The following is a 24529-nucleotide window of genomic DNA, read 5'->3' as shown; positions in this document are numbered from 1 at the left end:
GCAGGCAGAAGAGTGGCTTCTGCCATCATGAACTTTAACAAGACTTCAAACTAGTTTGATTTAAAATATCAGTTTAAAAAAGGGGAAAAAAAGATAGCAAGAAACGGCTTTGATTTTTCCAATAAAAGGGTATCCTCTGAAAGAAGACATTGCTAAAACAAAATACAGCCATATAACACAAAGAGCAGGGTCTGGAATGAAAGTAATCTGGGTTTGAATCTCAGCTTTATCATTTACTAGGTAAGTGACTCTGGGGAATTTATTTAGTTTCTCATCTATGTAACGGGGGTAGAAATATCTATTTGGCATTGTGTGAGGATTAAATGAGGTAATCTGCATTAAGCACTAAGCAGGGTGTGCAGAATATAATAAGCACCGAAATGTACTTGTTTCTGGTATGTTTCACTCACTTATTCATTCAACATTTATTGAGTGTCACTATGGGCCAGGTCACATTGCAGGTGCTGGTTTTTATTAAGGCTGGTAGTTGAAAGCCTTATGAAATAGAAGAATGATAAAAATCTTAGTAATTAGAAGATGCCTCAGAAATCACCTAACTGAAGCATCTCACTTACGGGTAGGGATGGGGGGGTGGCTCCTTTGGGGTCAGATCAGAAACTTGTAGGAAAGGTGCTTTTCAAACTCCATAGGCCCCCTGTCCTGTGCTCCCTCCCCGCACTGAGACTCTCGCACATGATGAGAGAAGTCATCACAGGGGTTGTGCGGCGTAACAGAAAGAGCAGCAGAAAAGAGGATTAAAAAAAAAAAAAGCAATCCAACACCTTCTTTTTAACAGTGAGGACACCAAAATCTTAAAAGACTTAATCTAATTCCTGGCCCATCACCTTCTTCTTTTTCCTGAAAGCTACCTTTTGCCTGGTCCTTGGAAAACCTGACTAGTTTATAAAGCAAACCTTGTTGTCAGAATGTGATTCAGAGAATTAGATAAGACAAAGAATTCATCACTCCTTCCCAAACTTTTAAAGACACTGTCAACAATTTAATACTGAAAGTGTCTAAAATAACAACTGTTAAGATCAGGCAGTTGGTTTTAAAAAAGGTAAAACAGTCTCCAATACCAAGGCTCCTTTAGTGCTTTGCAGAGAAACTTATGTTCACCAGCATAACCATCCATAAGACAGTTATCAGTGAGGACTCCCAAAACAGAATGTTCTCAGTACAAACATAACTGTCATTTTATAATGACCACTAGGAAATGAATGGGGAGCACTACTTTGCAAAAGGGCCTATTTCAAGCATTTATTATATAAAAATAAACCAAGATTTGAATAGAGACGTTTTCTTTTCATGTGGCCCCATTTTGTCAGAAGTCTATATTTTGATATTCAGACAAGATCATGTCATGCTAACCCTTTATCAACTCATCAGGGTAAGAAATGACATTTTGATTCAAAGTAAAGATTTCACAACTAAGTGAAGAAAATGGAATTCAACTGTTTGCTTTTTCAGTCTATTAGTGCTGAACAGAACATGCGTAACACCAGGAAAGGCAAGCAACAAAGAGAACTTGGCAAAAAGGCAGATTTACCACCAGTTTTGAGGCCAGATCCATGTGCCCCAGTTCTTCAAGGTTATAGATGAGTTCTGTCTGGAACAGGGCTTCAGTGATGGGTGCAGTATAGGTCTCATTTCTAAGATAATCAATCAAATCAAAAGCTCTCTGAAGAGGCACCTTGCCTAGGCTAAAGGGTAAAAGAACAAAAAAGTAAATATGCCAAGACAGGCAGCTGAACTGTAAGTATGCTGAGAGACAAATGGCTAGATAGCGGGTGGGGGGATCCTGAAGACCTAAATTTTAAGCTTTGGGTGGTATTCTGTAAAATTAGACTAAATATTATCTTTGATTAGTTCGTGTGTGTGACTTAAGGTTAAAGACACATCGCAGGAGAAATAAACAATAGCTCAGCTTTTGTTATATAAGTCACCTGTAAATTACTACTGATTCAGGAAAAGTATTATAATATTTTAGGTGAGAAAAGATGAAGAGTGCTAATTTTATTTATGTATTAATTACTTTTATTTATCAGGTGAGAGCAGGTGGCAGAAAGAGGATTTGAATCAGAAAGAACTTTTTTATTTGTTATTTGTATGGGAATTTGTCAAACTTGCTAAGGCAAGGTCTGCTGTGAATTTATGGTGAGCACATTTAAAAAATTAACCACTTTAGAGAAATCACAACAATGGTGGCTGAGATGATGTAAGGTCACTTCATAAAATATGAACCAAAATAGGACGGTCAAGAGCAGTCAGAAGGAACACATTTGAATATTCCTTGTGTGTCTGACCCATTAACAACCTGAACCAGTAATCTTGCTATTCAGAGGATATTCATACATGGGGTCACTGCCATTGCAGTGACTGGCTGGAGAGGTAAGTCATTGCAGTGACTTGTGGGATGGCTGGGGAGCTAAGTAGTGCTCCAGCTCTCAGAGGTGTCCCTCAAACTAGTGAGGGAGCACCAAGCTTTATGCTGAAACCACCTGCCGCTTGACAAGAATTTGCTCATGAAATAAAGCAAACGCGGAACTTCTACATCAATTTATTCAGCAAATATGTATCCTGCTTGTTGGTATCTACAGTCTTGAAATATTCTTTAAATCTTATTATACAACTGTTCAATATGTTTGTAGCTGATGTTTCTAGATAGACTATAAAGCCCCTGAAGGCAAGGAATATGTCTTATATCTTCCCAATCCTCCAAAATGAATTATACCTAACAGGCAATACATGCTAGTTCTTCTGAATTGCTTTTCTATAATGTCCTTTTCCTCGAGAATACTTATTTAAAAACAAAACAAAGTAAGACCCAAGACAAGCATACTCTACCCTGCAAGTTCAAAGATGTTGTTGATGAGGCTGGCTCGATCTTTGTCACTCAGGACAAAAGGATTTATTTTCAACTGTTTGATCAGTGCTTCCCAGTTGTTGTCTGCATAATGTACAATATAATAGCCAGTCATGTCTGTATTGACCTTGATCCACTTCACTTCTTCTGTGAGATTGATGACAACTAATACAGACCAAAAAATGAGACAGAGAGAAGGTAATAGGGAAAGAAAAATATTAAACAGATACCTTGTTTGTTTCAAAGTTAATATGGTATTATTATGTAATATTCCACTAAGAAACTAAACATCTGCCTCCCAGGGCAGTTATTTTCATGTTAACAAAGATCACCACTCATTCACTTAACAATCATTTATTTAATGGTACACAAGGTAGACATGTGCCTTCTCTCATAGATCTTACAATCTAATGTAACCAGGTGAATAGAATATCATATAAATGTTGTCTATGGAAAAAGAAAACATGGCATTCTGTAGAAGCACAGAGTAGAAATGCTTCACCTCCTAGGGAAGGTTAGGAGAAATTTCTTGAAAGAAATGACATCAAAGTTGAGACTTCAGGATATATAGGTGTTGTTAGCCAAGTAAGAGGGACTCTGAGTGTTCAAGGCCCAGAGCGAAAGTGTACACGGAGTCCATGCACTGAACCGGCTCCCAAGTTCACTGTGGCTAGAGGAGAGAGGCAGGGAGAGGGGCAGTGTGTGCAGGGTGAGGCACAGGGGAAGACAGTGAGAGAACTACAGAAAATGTGTTCCATCTCAGCCTTTGTTTATGTTAGCAAAGGAAGGACAAACAAAGCCATTTAAAAAGTCACATAATTCGGGCTTCCCTGGTGGCGCAGTGGTTGAGAGTCCGCCTGCCGATGCAGGGGACACGGGTCTGTGCCCCGGTCCGGGAGGATCCCACATGCTGGGGAGCGGCTGGGCCCATGAGCCATGGCCGCTGAGCCTGTGCGTCCGGAGCCTGTGCTCCACAACAGGAGAGGCCACAACAGTGAGAGGCCTGCGTACCACACACACACAAAAAATTCCATTGTATATATGTGCCACATCTTCTTTATCCATTCATCTGATGATGGGCACTTAGGTTGTTTCCATCTCCGGGCTATTGTAAATAGAGCTGCAATGTACATTTTGGTACATGACTCTTTTTAAATTTTGGTTTTCTCAGGGTATATGCCCAGTAGTGGGACTGCTGGGTCATATGGTAGTTCTATTTGTAGTTTTTTAAGGAACCTCCATACTATTCTCCATAGTGGCTGAACCAATTCACATTCCCACCAGCAGTGCAAGAGTGTTCCCTTTTCTCAGCCATAAAAAGAAACGAAATTGAGCTATTTGTAATGAGGTGGATAGACCTAGAGTCTGTCATACAGAATGAAGTAAGTCAGAAAGAGAAAGACAAATACCGTATGCTAACACATATATATGGAATTTAAGAAAAATAAATGTCATGAAGAACCTAGAGGTAAGACAGGAATAAAGACACACACCTACTGGAGAACGGACTTGAGGATATGGGGAGGGGGAAGGGTGATCTGTGACAGGGCGAGAGAGAGTCATGGACATATATACACTAACAAACGTAAGGTAGATAGCTAGTAGGAAGCAGCCGCATGGCACAGGGATATCGGCTCGGTGCTTTGTGACCGCCTGGAGGGGTGGGATAGGGAGGGTGGGAGGGAGGGAGACGCAAGAGGGAAGAGATATGGGAACATATGTATATGTATAACTGATTCACTTTGTTATAAAGCAGAAACACACCATTGTAAAGCAATTATACCCCAATAAAGATGTTAGAAAAAAAGTCACATAATTCAAAGACAGCAAAATAAACATTAGGGAAGGACTAAGGTCTCATTAAGTACAGATAAGAAATTACTGAGTTAAAATAATAGAAAATTGATAATGCATTTTTTGGCCCCTACCATTAAATATAAATGCTGAGAGAATTGTTAGAAATTTATATGGAATGATTTCAATTAACATACAATTAACAAGAAGCTAAAAATATGTGACTATAAAAAATATTACTACAAAAGCTGGACTACAAAATATATATAGGAATTCTCAAAACGTTTAAAATTACCAATCAAGAAATGTCCTTCAAAGTTGGCAGTGAGGACGTGAATTTAAAACAATAGTTAAGGGTATGCTTCTAAGCATCTTAAGGTTTAATATTTATTAGACTATAAACCCCATGAGCTTTAGTTTGTGCACTGCTAATCCCTCAGCACTAGAACAATATTCCTAGCAAGTACTCAAAAAATACTCAGTGAATTAACGAATGAACAAAACAATTATGTCATGGTAAGCTGTTTCAAACAAATCTAAATAAAGTTTGTAGATGTTTATGATGTAAGTTTTCTTCCCCATTTTAAAGTAGAGAATACAATTTTTTAAATTATAGGAGAAAGAGTAGAGATAAGAAAAATAATCTAAACTCAGACGATAAAAGCATTACGGGGCATATTTCCTGCCAAGATTTTTCCTATAAACATTTTAACTGAATTAATATTTAATACACTGGATCTATATACATTTATTTTATACTGCGTTTTCACCTATCAGATTTCACCTCCTGCCATTTTCCCACTGTCTTCATATGCAGTATTCAAGTATCTTCAGAATATTTTATTTCAAGACCTACCACAGCTTAACCAATCTCCTATTTGGAAATATTTAGGCTGTTTTAAAATATTCACTATCACAATAATTATATATAAAGGTTTTTACACATAAAATGCTTTGGAAACACATTTAAACCCTTTAGTACCTGAAGTCTTAGGGTTGATCAACTTCAAAAGCATGAATTATTTAAATTTATCAGATTTTCTTAATGCCTTAGTTACTCTAATTCTACTGAAACTGTAAAAGATTTTTAAGATGGAAAGACTTACATTCTGATCATGTCTTAACATGACATATCAGATAATCAGTCTTTTTCATTAAAAACAACTCCATACTAATTTGTTTTATTGCTGCTATAGCAACAGATGGGAAAGATTAATTACATTAATAGGGTTTATTCCTTTTCTAGAGCAGAATGCAGTTCTAAGGTTTATTTGTGATGGCAACAGTAGCTGCTCCAAGTTGGAGATATTTTTAACAAACCTATGACTAATGAAATTAACTTTATCATTAGCTAACGCAAAAATATCAACACTCTCCGGGTCACCAAACACAATTTCCTACAGAGCTTTTATGAAGAAAGGACCTTGGGAAGAAGAACTAAAGAGCTTCATATCTCCCTTTCCCAACAAAGGAGGCAAGGAATGATAAGTATGGCAATATTCCCATTGGATAGATACAGGAAAATATTGAAATACAGAGTATCTTCGCTGATAAGCAACTTGCCATGTTGTAAACCTAGCCAAGTCCAGATGGTAGATTGGAGGAACACAGCTGGGAGTGTGCTTGAAATTATTACTGTCATTTTGATGACAGAATATAAAGCAGTGCAGCGACAGCATAGAGAGGAAATTTATCATTTAAAGAATCAACATATTAGTCTCTTTCAGGTCTTCTGAGTGATCCAGAATGGAGGACCTTAAAACCACAGGTATCAAAAAATAATAGCTTTGCACACAAGGGAGGTAACTACATCCTGCAGCTCAAATGTGGATGAGGCGATCCTCACATGTTTTTAATTTATTATAATCATTAACAGATTAACAGTTCAATTTTCACAGTCCACTGAGTAGTAAAACAAGAGTGAGCAACTCCAATGTTAAATGGCAGAAGCCCAGATTAAGTAATCTAATAGGGATTTTAAAAAAACATTTGTCAATGAGTTATGAAAATCAACTACTGTTTTATAAAGAAACATTAAAGCACAGAAACAAAAAATATGTTTTCACTATAAAGCTGCAAAATTTCCTGTGTAGCTTGCTCCAGAGGGCTAGCATGATACATGCAGCTGAACTGCATGCATCCCCTTCTGTTCAAAAGCATTCCGTTCTCCAATACTCCTTTCTTCCCCTTTATTTTATTAGGGGGAAAAGGCAAGAGCAGAGAATGGCACATGATAAATATCCAATCCTAACTACATGCCCTTCCTCCTTCCTCTTGTTTTCAACTGCCTTTCATTTCAGTGCCACGTCCTTTAGTTTCAGAGAAATATTTCTGGCACAGTGATATCCTTTTAGAAACATGAATGTTCCAAGTTAGAGTTAATATAAAAATTTCCTATAGTGAAAGAGATTAGGTTTGAATAAAATGTGGAAGAGAGAGAGAGAGGAAAGAGGAGGGGGGAAAGGAAGGAAGAGAAGGGAGAGGGAGACATTTTAGTGTAATTTCCTCAATAGGTAGTTTAGAAAAATGGTCCCATTCAGCACTTCTTATGCAAAAAAAACTATTAACCATTCAAAATCCATGTACATGGGGAAAAGTGACAAAAGCATTGACCACATATAACTATGTTTGATTGAACTAATGGACTAACCCAGCAACCCTGACATTAGAATGCACGAAAATATACTATAGATTTAACAAACCACCAAGATAACACATTGTACTAAAGTCATATGGCACAAAATAAGCCTCTGTAGTCACTGTCTGGGCTATATTTCTTTTGAGAAAAGAAAAAATTAAAATTCAATTAAACCAAAATTCGTTCTCACAGGAGCATCAGGAACGGAGAAGACCCAACTGTCCTCAAACACTTTTTGTGAGGACAGACATTTTCAGTGTGGACTTTCAAAACCTGAACTGCCGGGAATTAAAATTGCAGCAGCAAGGTAAATAACACAGTTGAGAAGAGGAATTAGCAGACACTGCTTTCAGCACATATTGGCTCAGTTCTACCTCTAGATTAAACCAATCATATTATAGTGCATTTCATATATTTCCCTTTACTAAGAATATTTTCAAATGAAGAGAAACAGAAGGTATCATTTCATCAAGGTTGGAATGCTTTTCCTAGAAATTTTTACAGTGAGATTTGAAATTGAGTCACGTTGTTATAGACTAAATTTATTTATTCAATAAATTTTTGTGTACCTATAGGGTGCTAAGGTTGCAAAAGTGATTGGTGTGACCAAGATCTCCACCCTCAATGGGGGATACATCTAATGTGGGATAAATATAAACAAAACAGTACTTATAGTATATAAAAAGTAGAGAATATCATTAAAACACATAAGTAGGGCATCTAACCTGTCTTGGGGTGAGGGAGGGCTCCTTAGAGTAAGCAATGGATGAGTTGAGATCTGAAGAGTGCATAGGAGTAAAACCAAGGAATCAGGAGGCAGGAGTGTTCTTCCAGAAAAGAAAACATCACATGTAAAGGCCCAGAGACAAGAGGCAGTGTGGCATGTTTGAGTTGCTGAAACAACTTTTGTGCAGTGGAAGCAGAGAGTGCCAGGTAAGGACTTAGAAGGAAATGGCAAATAGCAGGAAAATATGAGCAAGACTTTGGGGTGTGAATCTCAGAAAGAGTTTAAGAAACTGGCATATGAACTAAGCTAAAAAGTAGAGGGCTAATAAAAGTAGATTTCTTATTGTCCAATTATTTCTAATACCACCAAAAACTTATATACCATTGGGAGGTTTGCAAAATTTCCTTATTGGTCCCTTTTGAAAATAGGGAGATGGGTAAAGCAATCTACAGATAGAATGCAATCCCTATCAAATTACCAATGACATTTTTTACAGAACTAGAACAAAAAAATCTTAAAATTTGTATGGAGACACAAAAGACCCCGAACAGCCAAAGCAACCTTGAGGGAAAAAAACGGAGCTGGAGGAATCAGACTCCCTGACTTCAGACTATACTACAAAGCTACAGTAATCAAGACAATATGGTACTGGCATAAAAAGAGAAATACAGATCAATGGAACAGGATAGAAAGCTCAGAGGTAAACCCACGCACCTATGGTCAACTAATCTATGACAAAGGAGGCAAGGATATACAATGGAGAAAAGACAGTCTCTTCAATAAGTGGTGCTGGGAAAACTGGACTGCTACGTGTAAAAAAATGAAATTAGAACACTCCCTAACACTATACACAAAAATAAACTGAAAATGGATTAAAGACCTAAATGTAAGACCGGACACTATAAAATTCTTAGAGGAAAACATTTTTTTTTTTTTTTTTTTTTGCGGTACGTGGGCCTCTCACTGTTGTGGCCTCTCCCATTGCGGAGCACAGGATCCGGACGCGCAGGCTCAGTGGCCATGGCTCACGGGCCTAGCCGCTCTGTGGCATGTGGGATCTTCCCGGACCGGGGCATGAACCTGTGTCCCCTGCATGGGTAGGTGGACTCTCAACCACTGTGCCACCAGGGAAGCCTGGAAGAACACTCTTTGACATAAATCACAGCAAAATTTTTTTGACCCACCTCTTAGAGTAATGGAAATAAAAACAAAAATAAACAAATGGGACCTAAGGAAACTTAAAAACTTTTGCAAAGTAAAGGAAACTATAAATAAGGTGAAAAGACAAGCGCGAGAAAATATCTGCAAATGAATCAATAGACAAAGGATTAATCTCCAAAATATATAAACAGTTCATGCAGCTCAATATTAAAAAAACAAACAACCCAATCAAAAAATGGACAGAAGATCTAAACAGATATTTCTCCAAAGAAGACAGACAGATGGGCAAGAAGCACATGAAAAGCTGCTCAACATCACTAATTATTAGAGAAATGTAAATCAAAAGTACGGTGAGGTATCACCTCACACTAGTTAGAATGGGCATCATCAGAAAATCTACAAATGACAAATGCTGGAGATGGTGTGGAAAAAAGGGAACCCTCTTGCACTGCTGGTGGCAATGTAAATTGATACAGCCACTATGGAGAACAGTATAGAGGTTCCTTAAAAAACTAAAAATAGAACTACCATACAACACAGCAATCCCACTACTGGGCATATACCTTGAGAAAACCATAATTCAAAAAGAGTCATGCACCAAAATGTTCATTGCAGCTCTATTTACAATAGCCAGGACATGGAAACAACCTAAGTGTCCATCATCGGATGAATGGATAAAGAAGATGTGGCACATATATACAACGGAATATTAGTCAGCCATAAAAAGAAACGAAATTGAGCTATTTGTAATGAGGTGGATAGACCTAGAGTCTGTCATACAGAGAGAAGTAAGTCAGAAAGAGAAAGACAAATACCATATGCTAACACATATATATGGAATTTAAGAAAAAAAAATGTCATGAAGAACCTAGGGGTAAGACAGGAATAAAGACACAGACCTACTAAAAAATGGACTTGAGGATATGGGGAAGGGGAAGGGTAAGCTGTGACAAAGCAAGAGAGAGGCATGGACATATATACACTACCAAACGTAAGGTAGATAGCTAGTGGGAAGCAGCCGCATAGCACAGGGAGATCAGCTCGGTGCTCTGTGACCGCCTGGAGGGGTGGGATAGGGAGGATGGGAGTGAGGGAGACGCAAGAGGGAAGAGATATGGGAACATATGTATATGTATAACTGATTCACTTTGTTATAAAGCAGAAACTAACACACCATTGTAAAGCAATTATACTCCAATAAAGATGTAAAAAAAAAAAGGTAAGATATAAAAATCACATGTATACAATATCAACCAAGTAAAAATTATTTTAAAAAAATGACTAGAAAGAAATAATCATGAGAGTAGTTACAATAGGGTAATAAGATTTGTTCTCCATCTTCTGGATTTTATATAATGTGCATATGTTATGCTTAGAAATTATTTTTTTTCAATAGTAACATTAATAATGATAACTAACACTTATATAGCACATAACATATGCCAGGCATTATTCTAGGTGCTTCATATAAATGAGCTCAATTAATCCTCACATAACACTATAACGCAAGTATAATTACTCTCTCCATTCTATAGCTCAGGGAAAGAGGCTCAGAGAGGTCACATAACTCACCTAAAATCATACAACTGAACCAGGCAATGTGGCTCCAAAGTCAGACTGTTACTAAGCTACACTCCCCTCTCAAAGATACAGGATTGAACAACAACAGATCCAATTCAAACAAGAAATTTTCCCTTTCCATAAATCTAAAGTATCACTAATGGTTCCTGCAGAACCCAAGAGCCTCATGTTTTCTGGATGTAAATTAAGAGGATACGTGGTGTAGCATTCAGTGGTATTTAACAGATGGTTAGAAACTACATTTCAATTTCTTTTTATAGACTCCTTGTGGGTCAGCATATACAATCTTTACATTTTATTATCCCCCCACAATCATAATTTCTTGCCCTATCTTCTCATTATCAAAAAATGTATACTGTGTCTACAGGACATTTTGTAATAATTATTTACTACAAATCTGTCTCATGAATCAACGTTTGTCATGCATAAGAATCATCTAGGGTGCTTATTAAAATGCAGTCGCCTCAGCCCACCCCTAGAGAGTAGACAGCAGAGTATACTTTAAGAAACTGATCTACTACTTCTAACAAAATATTTATCTAGGATACAAAAACAGAGTATTCGCTATTTTCTACCACAACTGCTAGCATATTCAGTGCAATTTTTTATACCTTATTTCACATGACTAAGAAAGACCAGTTTTATGCAGGATACATAGAATCACTCTCACCTTAGTCACATTTTGTACAGGTGTCTCATAAAACCAGCTCAGAGAGCTGTGTACATTGGAAAGTGTAATGGAAAGTGCAATCTCCTTTCTGCTGCTTGGTCAATTTTTAGAAAATATGCTGTTTCTAATTTCATTTCAGAAAAGTGTTAAATATAGCCAAACCTGATTTCTTGTCCAGTAATGATACTGATCGATACTTTGAATAATTTCCTTCATCAGTGACATAGGATAGTGGAATATGCCACAGAGAGCTGTAAAAAGAAAATACTGGAAGATTATCACTCTTTCCAATATTTCAGTCAGTTACACATAACTTGTTGGGTTATTTTTTTTTTTTTTTGGCAGGAAGGTGACATTTTTCAAGCTATTCCCGGAAAGGGATAATCTTGTTAGGTTTCTTAAGAACTTATGATTACAAAACATTCAAAAATACTTTAACCTGAGGGTGCAAAAGAGATAGCGGGGAGAGAGAGAGGGCACTCACCTTGCATCTGAAGGCTGAATTTCAGGCTTCATATTTAAAGAAAATCTTTCTTGTTGCACCAGAAGTTCCTTTCCTTTTCTTTGAACAGTCACTAAAGGAAATCCTTTCTGCAGGGTCCAGGTTTTCATCATTTTCCTTACGTCTAGTGTTTTGTTTGAGACCTATAGAAAAAAAAATTATTTTTGCTTAAACAGTCTAAGAATTTTATAGTACCTTTCCCTCTTTCCCTACCACATTCTATGGAGACTACATTTAATGGTAATATAAAAAAGAAGCACAAATGCTGAGTTGAATTTACATTTTTACTCTAGGTAATTGAGCAAGTGCTAAAAGGAAAGTAAACTGGAATACAGCTAAGTGATAACTAAAGAGAGTGAGAGAGGAACTATGTTGAAAAAGCAGCACATATGCTATCAACCAACTGAGTGTTCATTAAAATCCCTAAGAAGATATAAGCACTCCTTCAGGTCACAATACTAACATTTAGAAGGTATGGATAATGATATGCAGTCTAGAATCAGAAGCACTGCTACTCACTCCTGTGAATCAGCTAGGTCTAGATTTCTCGGTCCAGATTTCTCTTTATTCCCCAGACTCTCTGCTTTCACAAATGTTAAAGTTCATCTTTTAAAGAGCTCATCCTGTGGGAGTGCCTGGGAGCAGCAGCAGAGGAGTGAGATACAAACAGGTCGGCTGCCTGGACTTTAGGTCTCTCTAGAGAACAGCAGTGAATGTTTTTCATGGTCACATACCCCTTTTTCCTATAAAATACATGAATTTATCTACAAGATCTAGAATCCAGTGTCAGAGGTTCACAGACCCTCTAAAGCTCCCTGTCCCTAAGACATCTGGTATCAATGATTAAGAAGCAATTTTTGAACTACCTCTTTGAAGCAGGTGAGCTAAATTTACGATTCAAATTATTTTTCTAGATTACCTATGGATTTGCAAGCAACTCAAATCATCAAGTGCTTAAAATGTTTTGTAGTATCACGCCACTATGGCAGGCCTTACACCTCAGTCGACATACACCTATTTATTTAAAGCCGAAAAGGATGGAGAAAATCTTCCCAAATGCTTTGTGAGATTAACCTTATGTTTCTCATGGCTCTGACCTATTTATTTCTGGACAAGAGGTTGGGAAGAAAACAAGCTTGCCCCAAAGCAAGGCACTTTTGGGTCTCTGAAACAGAACTGAAATGAAAAGTCCAGTGCATAATTTGATGTGGATGCTGAAGAACCTGAGGATGACGTTAAGGGGCTAGATCTGGATAGGAAAACACTGTGATGCAAAAGTTGAAGTCAGTGAGGAAGGCAGAAACATATTCTAAATGTCAGGAGATAATACAATGAGTATAAAGTAAATAATGTGGCTTTCATTTGAAATGCTACTACCTGATAAGAGGAAAAACAATGATTTAGAAGCAACTCTTAGGTAATAAGGACTGATCGTTCTTCTCAAAAAGAACTCAGACAGTAGGGAAGATATATCTTCTGGGAAAAGGGTTAACAATTAGAAGATACCAAATTTCAGAGAAGGCAAGGGAGCGGAGAGAGCACATGGAAAAGATCCAGAGCAGGGGTTCTTAACCCAGGATCCATAAAACGTTGAATCTGTGTGTGATGTTTTGCCTATCTGTGGTTTATTGGGGGAATATGTCCAGAACTTTCATCAAATTTTCAAATATGTCTGTGATCTTCCAAAACGTTAAAAACCATTGATCTAGATCAGGGTAACAAATTCAAATGCTTATAAGGGCTACGCCATCAGCATATGTGCACGATGCGGGCTGGGTTCACACACTGTTATGAAGCATAACTTGTAACCGATTACACTGCTTGTTAGAATTCTAGGCACAACAAAATCCAAGCAGCAAAATGATCCAAGGGCAGTATGGAGCCATGGCAGCCAGACTATGATACATCATCTAAGTTAGAGGAACATGGCCACAAAAGATAGGAGGATTCATAAGGCAGAGTATAGAGCAAAAAATCTTGAATGTAAGGTAGAAAGACTGCAAAAACATAAGGAAAGGAAAAGAGATTTTTGAAAAAAAAATCAAATAATGAAAACATAATAATATACACTAATTCAGAAAAGAGAACTTTCTTACAAAGTAGTAATGGAGATTAAGATATAGACTAAAGATGCTTACACAAGGCCTCATGCAATTTTTTCAACAATTAAGACCAGGACTTCCATTTCATGACTTTTAATTCTGTGCTCTTATTCATAAATATTTATATACTAAGCTCCATTCCCCTCTCTCTTAAATAACTATCCTTGGTACCACAGCTTATTTACATACTTGATAAAAACATAAATATAAGAACTCCTCTCTTCTTAGTTTAAGAGCTAAATAAAATATCCAGGTCACTTACCTCATTAAAACTATCCCACAGATCATCACTGTGAATGGATGCATAGCTATGATTATGTAGGTAAAGAACAATAGCATGTTGAAATACATCTTCACTAAGGTAAGTTTTCAGCATCAACAACAGAGAAGCTCCCTATTCAAAAAAAAAAAGCAAAAAGGGGAAGAAAATAATAGAATACAATAGGTTTATAGAGATAAGAATCTAAGATTCAAAATACAATCACTGTAAGCAAATACTTTCATAACCCAGTGATAATACAGTTATTTAGTCTCACATAACCAGTTGTGTACTATGTTGAAATTGTCTTAAAAATTATTTTAAGAGGTTTGAAAAGAATTAATGGAGTAAATTTCTATTTGCACTAATTCTTCTATGAGCCATTTTGTGTGGTCTCTCAGTTACTCACTGTTTCAGTGTTAGTGTTAAAAAGTTAAGTGTTTTGGGCTTCTCTGGTGGCGCAGTGGTTAAGAACCCACCTGCCAATGCAGGGGACACGGGTACGAGCCCTGGTCCGGGAAGATCCCACATACCGCGGAGCAACTAAGCCTGGGTACCACAACTACTGAGTCTGCGCTCTAGAGCCTGCGAGCCACAACTACTGAGCCTGCGTGGCACACCTACTGAAGCCCGTGTGCGTAGAGCCCGTTCTCCGCAATGAGAAGCCACCATGATGAGAGCCCGTGCACTGAAATGAAGAGTAGCCCCCGCTCACCGCAACTACAGAAAGCCCATGCGCAGCAATGAAGACCCAACGAAGCCAAAGATTAATAAAATAAATAAATAAATTTAAAAGAAAAAGTTAAGTGTTTTTATATACATATATGTTTTTAAATTGGGGTATAGTTGCTTTATAATGTTGTGTTAGTTTCTGCTGTACAATGAAGTGAATCAGCTATATGTATACATATATCTCCTCCCTCTTGGACCTCCCTCCCACCCCCCTATCCCACCCATATAGATCACCACAGAGCACCAAGATGAATGGATAAAGAAAATGTGGTACATATATAAAATGGAATATTACTCAGCCTTAAAAAGGAACAAAATTGGGTCATTTGTAGAGACATGAATGGACCTAGAGTCTGCCATACAGAGCGAAGTAAGTCAGAAAGAGAAAAACAAATATTGTATATTAACGCATATATGTGGACTCTGGAAAAATGGTACAGATGAACCTATCTGTAGGACAAGTATAAATATATTTTTAATTTAAAAAATGCCAAATTTTCTGTGGCATTACCCACCCCTATCTCCAATGCTTAAAGCACACTGCTGGAGACAATAAACTAGCTGAACTCTCAAAGGTCTCTTTGCTAGGGAGTACATTAATTTCAAATTTTAGTACGTCATGATGCTGAAGTTGTTTTCAAGATCTCTCTTCTTCCTGCAGACTCACTTCAAATATGTTTGGAATATATGAATGTACATACAGGGTAGTAAGCATACACCAAAAATTCAGAGTCAGACATGCAACTGCTAAAGGGCACACTATACTCACTGATGCACGTCATCTTCTCCAGTCTTAAAATAACCGCCTCTTCTGTGAAGCCTTCCCCGATTTGAGACACAAATCGTATTTCTCCATATTCAAAAGCAATTTATACCATACTTCCTGCATCTGCTATAGATATATTTTTATTTCCTCTTCTAGACTGTAAGTTAATTTAGGGAAAAACTGAAAAGCTCAATTCCTATGACTAAAATAATGTCTGGTACAGAGGAGGCACTCAAATACTTTTTGAATGAATTTCACTTCTGATAAAAATGTAGCAATGTTAAGTCATCAAGATTATCAGATACACATAACTGAACTTAATATCTACTACTTAATACCTATTACTCTCTTATTTCTGTAACACACTTCAGTGCTACTATAAATTTAAATGCTCTTTTTTTTGTTGTTGTTTTTAATCTTTATTGCAGTATAAATGCTTTACAGTGTTGTGTTAGTTTCTGCTGTATAACAAAGTGAATCAGCTATACGTATACATATATCCCCATATCCCCTCCCTCTTGCGTCTCCCCCCGCCCCAATCCCACCCCTCTAGGTGGTCACACAGCACCAAGCTGATCTCCCTGTGCTAAGCAGCTGCTTCCCACTAGCTATCTGTTTTACATTCGGTAGTGCATATATGTCAATGCTACTCTCTCACATCGTCCCAGATTACCCTTTCCGCTCCGCATGTCCTCAAGTCCATTCTCTACGTCTGTGCCTTTATTCCTGTCCTGCCCCAGGTTCCTCAGAACCATTTTTTTTCTCTCTAAGATTCCATATATATGTGTTAGCATACGGTATTTGTTTTTCTCTTTCTGACTTACTTCACTCTGTATGACAGACTCTAGGTCAATCCACCTCACTACAAATAACTCAATTTTGTTTCTTTTTATGGCTGACTAATATTCCATTGTATATAGGTGCCACATCTTCTTTATCCATTCATCTGTCGATGGACACTTAGGCTGCTTCCATATCCTGGCTATCGTAAATAGCACTGCAAAGAACACTGTGGTACATGACTCCTTTTGAATTATGGTTTTCTCAGGGTATATGCACAGTAGTGGGATTGCTGGGTCATATGGTAGTTCTATTTTTATTTTTTTAAGGAACCTCCATACTGTTCTCCATAGTGGCTGTATCAATTTACATTCCCACCAACAGTAAAAGAGGGTTCCCTTTTCTCCACACCCTCTCCAGCATATACTGTTTGTAGATTTTTGGATGATGGCCATTCTTACCGGTGTGAGTGATACCTCATTGTAGTTTTGATTTGCATTTCTCTAATGATTAGTGATGTTGAGCATTCTTTCATGTGTTTGTTGGCAGTCTGTATATCTTCTTGGAGAAATGTCTATTTAGGTCTTCTGCCCATTTTTGGATTGGGCTGTTTCTTTTTTTGATATTGAGCTGCATGAGCTGCTTGTATATTTTGGAGATTAATCCTTTGTCAGTTGCTTCATTTGCAAATATTTTCTCCCATTCTAAGGGTTGTCTTTTGGTCTTATTTATGGTTTCCTTTGCTGTGCAAAAGCTTTGAAGTTTCATTAGGTCCCATTTGTTTATTTTTATTTCCATTTCTCTAGGAGGTGGGTCAAAAAGGATCTTGAAGTGATTTATGTCATAGAGTGTTCTGCCTATGTTTTCCTCTAAGAGTTTTATAGTATCTGGCCTTTCATTTAGGTCTTTAATCCAGTTTGAGTTTATTTTTTATAGGTGTTAGGGAGTGTTCTAATTTCATTCTTTTACATGTAGCTGTCTAGGTTTCCCAGCACCACTTATTGAGGAGGCTGTCTTTTCTCCATTGTATATTCTTGACTCCTTTATCAAAGATAAGGTGACCATATGTGCGTGGGTTTATCTCTGGGCTTTCTATCCTGTTCCATTGATCTATATTTCTATTTTTGTGCCAGTACCATACTGTCTTGACTACTGTAGCTTTGTAGTATTGTCTGAAGTCAGGGAGCCTGATTCCTCCAGCTCCGTTCTTTGTTCTCAAGTTGCTTTGGCTATTTGGGGTCTTCTGTGTTTCCATACAAATTGTGAAACTGTTTGCTCTAGTTCTGTGAAAAATGCCATTGGTAGTTTGATAGGGATTGCACTGAATCTGTAGATTGCTTTGGGTAGTATAGTCATTTTCACAATGTTGATTCTTCCAATCCAAGAACATGGTATATCTCTTCATCTGTTTGTATCATCTTTAATTTCTTTCATCAGTGTCTTATAGTTTTCTGCATACAGGTCTTTTGTCTCCTTAGGTTGGTTTATTCCTAGGTATTTTATTTTTTGGTTGCAATGGTAAATGGGAGTGTTTCCTTAATTTCTCTTTCAGATACTTCATCATTAGTGTATAGGAATGCAAGAAATTTCTGTGCATTAATTTTGTATCCTGCAACTCTACCAAATTCATTGATTAGCTCTAGTAGTTTTCTGGTAGCATCTTTAGGATTCTCTATGTATAGTATCATGTCATCTGCAAACAGTGACAGTTTTACTTCTTCTTTTGCGATTTGGATTCCTTTTCTTTCTTTTTCTTCTCTGATTGCTGTGGCTAAAACTTGCAAAACTATGTTGAATAATAGTGGTGAAAGTGGGCAACCTTGTCTTGTTCCTGATTTTAGTGGAAATGGTTTCAGTTTTTCACCATTGAGAACAATGTTGGCTGTGGGTCTGTCATATATGGCCTTTATTATGTTGTGGTAAGTTCCCTCTATGCCTACTTCTAGAGGGGTTTTATCATAAATGTGTGTTGAATACTGTCAAAAGCTTTTTCTGCATCTATTGAGATGATCATATGGATTCTCCTTCAGTTTGTTAATATGGTTTATCATATTGATTGATTTGCGTATACTGAAGAAAACTTGCATTCCTGGGATAAACCCCACCTGATCATGGTGTATGATCCGTTTAATGTGCTGTTGGATTCTGTTTGCTAGTATTTTCTGGAGGATTTTTGCATCTATGTTCGTCAGTGATATTGGCCTGTAGTTTTCTTTCTTTGTGACATCTTTGTCTGGTTTTGGTATCAGGGTGATGGTGGTCTCGTAGAATGAGGTTGGGAGTGTTCCTCCCTCTGCTCTATTTTGGAAGAGTTTGAGAAGGATAGGTGTTAGCTCTTCTCTAAATGTTTGACAGAATTCGCCTGTGAAGCCATCTGGTCCTGGCCTTTCGTTTGTTGGAAGATTTTTAATCACACTTTGAATTTCAGTGCTTGTGATTGGTCTGTTTATATTTTCCATTTCTTCCTGGTTCAGTCTTGGAAGGTTGTGCTTTTCTAAGAATTTGTCCATTTCTTTCAGGTTGTCCATTTTATTACGATAGAGTTGCTTGTTGTAAACTCTCATGATCCTTTGTATTTCTGCAGTGTCAGCTGTTACTTCCCCTTTTCCATTTCTAATTCTGTTGATTTCAGTCTTCTCCCATTTTTTCTTTATGAGTCTGGCTAATGGTTTATCAATTTTGTTTATCTTCTCAGAGAACCAGCTTTTAGTTTTATTGATCTTTGCAATTGTTTCCTTCATTTCTTTTTCATGTATTTCTGATCTGATCTTTATGATTTCTTTCCTTCTGCTAACTTTGGGTTTTCTTTGTTCTTCTTTCTCTAATTGCTTTAGGTGTAAGGTTAGGTTGTTTACTTGAGATTTTTCTTGTTTCTTGAGGTAGGATTGTATTGCTATAAACTTCCCTCTTAGAATTGCTTGTGCTGCATCCCATAGGTTTTGGGTTGTTGTGTTTTGATTGTCATTTTTTCCACGTATTTTTTGATTTCCTCTTTGATTCCTTCAGTGATCTCTTGGTTTTTTAGTAGTGTATTGTTTAGCCTCCATGTGTTTGTATTTTTTTACAGCTTTTTTCCTGTAATAATATCTAGTCTCATAGTGTTGTGGTCAGAAAAGATACTTGATACAATTTCAATTTTCTTAAATTTACCAAGGCTTGATTTGTGACCCAAGATATGATCTATCCTGGAGAATGTTCCATGAGAACTTGAGAAGAAAGTGTCTTCTGTTGTTTTTGGATGGAATGTCCTATAAATATCAATTAAGTGCATCTTGTTTAATGAGTCATTTAAAGCTTGTTTCCTTATTTATTTTCATTTTGGATGATCTGTCCATTGGTGCAAGCAGGGTGTTAAAGTCCCCTACTATGACTGTGTTACTGTCGATTTCCCCTTTTATGGCTGTTAGCATTTGCCTTATGTATTGAGGTGCTCCTATGTTGGGTGCATAAATATTTACAATTGTTACATCATCTTCTTGGATTGATTCCTTGATCACTATGTAGTGTCCTTGTTTGTCTCTTGTAATAGTCTTTATTTTAAAGTCTATTTTGTCTGATATAAGAATGGCTACTCCAGCTTTCGATTTCCATTTGCATGGAATATCTTTTTCCATCCCCTCCCTTTCAGTCTGTATGTGTCCCTAGGTCTGAAGTGGGTCTCTTGTAGACAGCATATATACGAGTCTTGTTTTTGTATCCATTCAGCCAGTCTATGTCTTTTGGTGGGAGCATTTAATCCATTTACATTTAAGGTAATTATCGATATGTATGTTCCTATTCCCATTATCTTAACTGTTTTGGGTTTGTTTTTGTAGGTCTTTTCCTTCTTTTTTGTTTCCTGCCTAGAGAAGTTCCTTTAGCATTTGGTGTAAAGCTGGTTTGGTGGTGCTGAATTCTCTTAACTTTTGCTTGTCTGTAAACGTTTTAATTTCTCTGTCGAATCTGAATGAGATCCTTGCTGGGTAATCTTTGTTGTAGGTTTTTCCCTTTCATCACTTTAAATATGTCCTGCCACTCCCTTCTGGCTTGCAGAGTTTCTGCTGAAAGGTCAGCTGTTAACCTTATGGGCATTCCCTTGTATGTAATTTGTTGCTTTTCCCTTGCTGCTTTTAATATTTTTTCTTTGTATTTAGTGTTTGATAGATTGAGTAATATGTTTCTTGGCATGTTTCTCCTTGGATTTATCCTGTATGGGACTCTGCCCTTCCTGGACTTGATTACTTCCTTTCTCAGGTTAGGGAAGTTTTCAACTATAATCTCTTTAAATATTTTCTCAGACTCTTTCTTTTTCTGTTCTTCTTCCAGGACCCCTATAAGTCAAATGTTAGTGCATTTACTGTTGTCCCAGAGGTCTCTGAGACTGTCCTCAATTCTTTTCATTCTTTTTTCTTTATTCTGCTCTGTGGTAGTTATTTCCCCTATTTTATCTTCCAGGTCACTTATCTGGTATTCTGCCTCAATTATTCTGCTCTTGATTCCTTCTAGAGAATTTTTAATTTTATTTTGTTGTTCATCATCGTTTGTTTTCTCTTTCATTCTTCTAGGTCCTTGTTAAACATCCTTGTATTTTCTCCATTCTATTTCCAAGGTTTTGGCTCACCTTTAACTATCATTACTCTGAATTCTTTTTCAGGTAGACTGCCTATTTCCTCTTCATTTGTTAGGTCTGGTGGGTTTTTACCTTGCTCCTTCATCTGCTGCATATTTCTCTGTGTTCTCATTTTGTTTAACTTACTGTGTTTGGGGTCTCCTTTTTGTAGGCTGCAGGTTTGTAGTTCCTGTTGTTTTTAGTGTTTGCCCCCAGTGGGTGAGGTTGGTTCAGTGGCTTGCGTAAGGTTCCTCGTGGTGGGGACTGGTGCCTGTGTTCTGGTGGGTGGGGCTGGATCTTGTCTTTCTGGTGGGCAGGGTCGTGTCCGGTGGTGTGTTTTGGGGTGTTGTGAACTTAGTATGATTTTAGGCAGCCTTTCTGCTAACGGGTGGGGTTGTGTTCCTGTCTTGCTAGTTGTTTGGCATGGGGTGTCCAGCACTGGAGTCCGCTGACAGTTGGGTGGGGCTGGGTCTTAGCGTTGAGACAGAGATCTCTGGGAGAACTCTCACCTATTGATATTACATTGGGCTGGGAGGTCTCTGGTGGTCCAACGTCCTGAACTCCCTTCTCCCACCTCAGAAGCTCAGGCCTGACACCACACCAGAGCACCAAGACCCTGTCAGCCACACGGCATGTGAGGACACAGCAAGAAGACAGCTGTCTACAATCCAGGAAGAGAGCTCTCACTAAGAACCAAATTGGCCAGCACCTTGATTTTGGACTTTCAGCCTCCAGAACTCCAGAGGTTCTCCTCTGGATGTGCTGTCTCTCCCTTTCTGGGCATGTCCTCTAAATGCTCATTCTTGTTCTCAATAGAACCCGTTCTCTCCTGCATCATTAACTTTCCCTCTCTACTGTAACATTCCATTAACAAAAACTATGTATCAGTCCTTAGTTTAAACAAATAAGATCCCCTTCCTTTCCTTAACCCTGTGCCTCCTCCAATTATCACCCTATTTCTTGTTCCTCCTTTGAAGTAAACTCCTCAAAAGAGTTGTCTGCATTTGCCACCTCCATTTGCTCTGTTTCCATTTTCTCTTGAGCCATCTTCTGACCATCACTCCACTGAAAGTGGTTTTATCAAGGTCACTGGTGAATCTCATGGTGTCAAACCAATGTCAATTCTCAGGCTCACCTTTATCAACCTACTAGTAGCATTTGATATGAGTGATCACCCACTCCTCCTTGAAAGTCTTTCTGCACTTGGCCTTGGCATACCACTCTTGATTCCTCCCCTAACTAACCATCCCTTTCTGTCTCTTTTGTAGGATCCTCCTTATTTTCTCAAGGACTAAATTTTGGTGCCCCTGGCATTTAATCTTCAGACTTCTTTTCTTCTCTAAATTTCTTCCTAGATGATCTTCTCAATGCCAGGGGTTTTAAATGACCTGCAAATTTATATATCTAACCAGACTTCCCCTCAATTCCAGACTCATATCCAACTACACGCCTATTATCTCCACTTACGCACCTCAAACTTACTCAAAAATTGAGCTTTTTTTTCTTCTTGCCCCAAATCTACTCTTCCAATAATCTTCTCATTTCAGCAAATAACAACTCCATTTTTCCAACTGTTCAGGCAAAAATCTTAAAGTCGTCCTTGACTCCTCTCTTAATTCCACATCTAATCCATTAGTAAATTCTACTGGATTAACGTTTACCATATATTCTAAAACCAACCATTGCCCATTACTTTCAGTACTATCACCCTTGTCCATGCCACCAATATCTTGCCACTGGTCTATTACAACAACCTCCTAACTAGTCATCTTGATTCCATATGATATTGAAGGCTGTTTAAAAAAAAAAATCATACTATGGTACTTCCCTCATCAAATGGCTTTTCATTCCACTTCGCAAAAAATCAAGGTCCTTACTATGTCCAATAAGATGATCTACAATGATGTGGCCCCTTATAATCCTTCTCACTTCATCTATTACTTTCCCCTGTGTTTATTCCACTCCAGACACGTTGGCTCCTTGCTGGTGCTTGAACCTGCCAACCAATCTTCATCTCAAGCTGTGTGGGTCCCCAAGACAAGTCCCAGGTATGATGATGTGTTAGGAGGACTCACAGGACTCAGTAGTCATATTCACCACTATGATTTATTACAGTGAAAGGACATGAAGCTAAATCAGCTAAGGGAAAAAGTTCATGGTGTGAACAAGTACAAGCTTCCAGGAGTCCTCTGCAGTGGAGTAAGACAGGATGCACTTAATTCTCCCAGGAACATGTTGTGACAACATGTATAAAATGTTGTCTATCAGGGAAGTTCATCAGAGACTCAGTACCTGGGATTTTTATTGGGGGCTAGTCATGGAAGTGTCCTCTGCCTAGCAAGTACCAAAACTCCAGACTCCCAGAAGGAAAACAGATGTTTAGCATAAACCACATTGTCTGTACAAACAGTGTGGGCACAGTGAGTCATTCTTATCAGGGAATGGTGGAAACTCTCCCCAAATCCAAGTTGCCAGATACCAGCCAAGAGCCAGCCTTACAATTATGCCTTTCTAATGATAGCAGTCTCAGGCCTACTACGTTAACTCATTTCTGCACACAAGCCCTATGCACTGGTTATTTCCTCTGCCTGGAACATTTTTCCCCCAGAAGTCCACATGCCTTGTTCCCTCACATCCTCCAGATGGTATTCAAATATCACCTTATCAGTGGTCTTCCCCAACCATCTTATATAAAACAGCATTTCCTTTGTCATTCTCATTTCCCTTACCACGCTTTATTTTCATGTTAGCACTAATCACCAAACAAAATATCTATTTATTTATTCATTTGTATTGTGTCTGTGTCTATCTCTGACCCCTGAAATAGAAGCTCCATGGTAAAAGTGACATAGGCCGCCTTATTTCCTGATGTATCCCCAGCACCTAGGACAATGTTAGGTAGATGGTTGGTACTTGTACGATTTGCTAAATGACTGAATTCTCACAAGGCAACCCGCATCAGAATTAGGCTTGCAGATCATGAAGATCAAATAGAACATGTCTGTCAAACACATTTCCCTAGTGACACTTACTACTTCTTGCACACAATAATGGTAAATTACCCAGTGTCCTATTTTTCTCTGTTATGTGGGATATTTGCCAGATTCCCAATTCTGAAATAAGTAGTTCCCATGCTGACAGGGATAAGATATGCTGTGGAGACAACATGCTCAGAAGACACTGAATTCTGGGTTTGGAAGGTGGGGGTCAGAGGAAGAAAGAGCTCTGTAGCAAGAGATCCTGAAATAACTGTTCTATATAAGAAAAGAATTGCAAGTCGTAAAATTTTCTTTATTGGCAGGTCCAGTATGGGATTTAAAAATCACAACACATAGCAGTAGCTCTAATTGGAATACATTTAAT

The 24529-nt window shown here is 37.9% G+C and overlaps 1 protein-coding gene across 1 annotated transcript in view; it reads right to left on the bottom strand.

The window, feature by feature from the left end:
* LNPEP (leucyl and cystinyl aminopeptidase) overlaps positions 1-24529 on the bottom strand; it is a 105866-nt gene that overhangs the window by 16690 nt on the left and 64647 nt on the right. The window contains exons 9-13 of the mRNA XM_030848306.2: positions 14304-14435; positions 11922-12082; positions 11600-11688; positions 2848-3031; positions 1550-1703 (exon numbers count right to left, since the gene is read on the bottom strand). Coding sequence (XP_030704166.2) covers positions 1550-1703; positions 2848-3031; positions 11600-11688; positions 11922-12082; positions 14304-14435 — 720 coding nt within the window. The remainder of the gene's footprint in view (positions 1-1549; positions 1704-2847; positions 3032-11599; positions 11689-11921; positions 12083-14303; positions 14436-24529) is intronic.

Source organism: Globicephala melas, chromosome 3, assembly GCF_963455315.2.
Source record: "Globicephala melas chromosome 3, mGloMel1.2, whole genome shotgun sequence".
Taxonomy (NCBI): domain Eukaryota; kingdom Metazoa; phylum Chordata; class Mammalia; order Artiodactyla; family Delphinidae; genus Globicephala; species Globicephala melas.
Note: the sequence above shows the minus strand (reverse complement) of the source record. Positions and strands in the feature narration are given on the sequence as shown.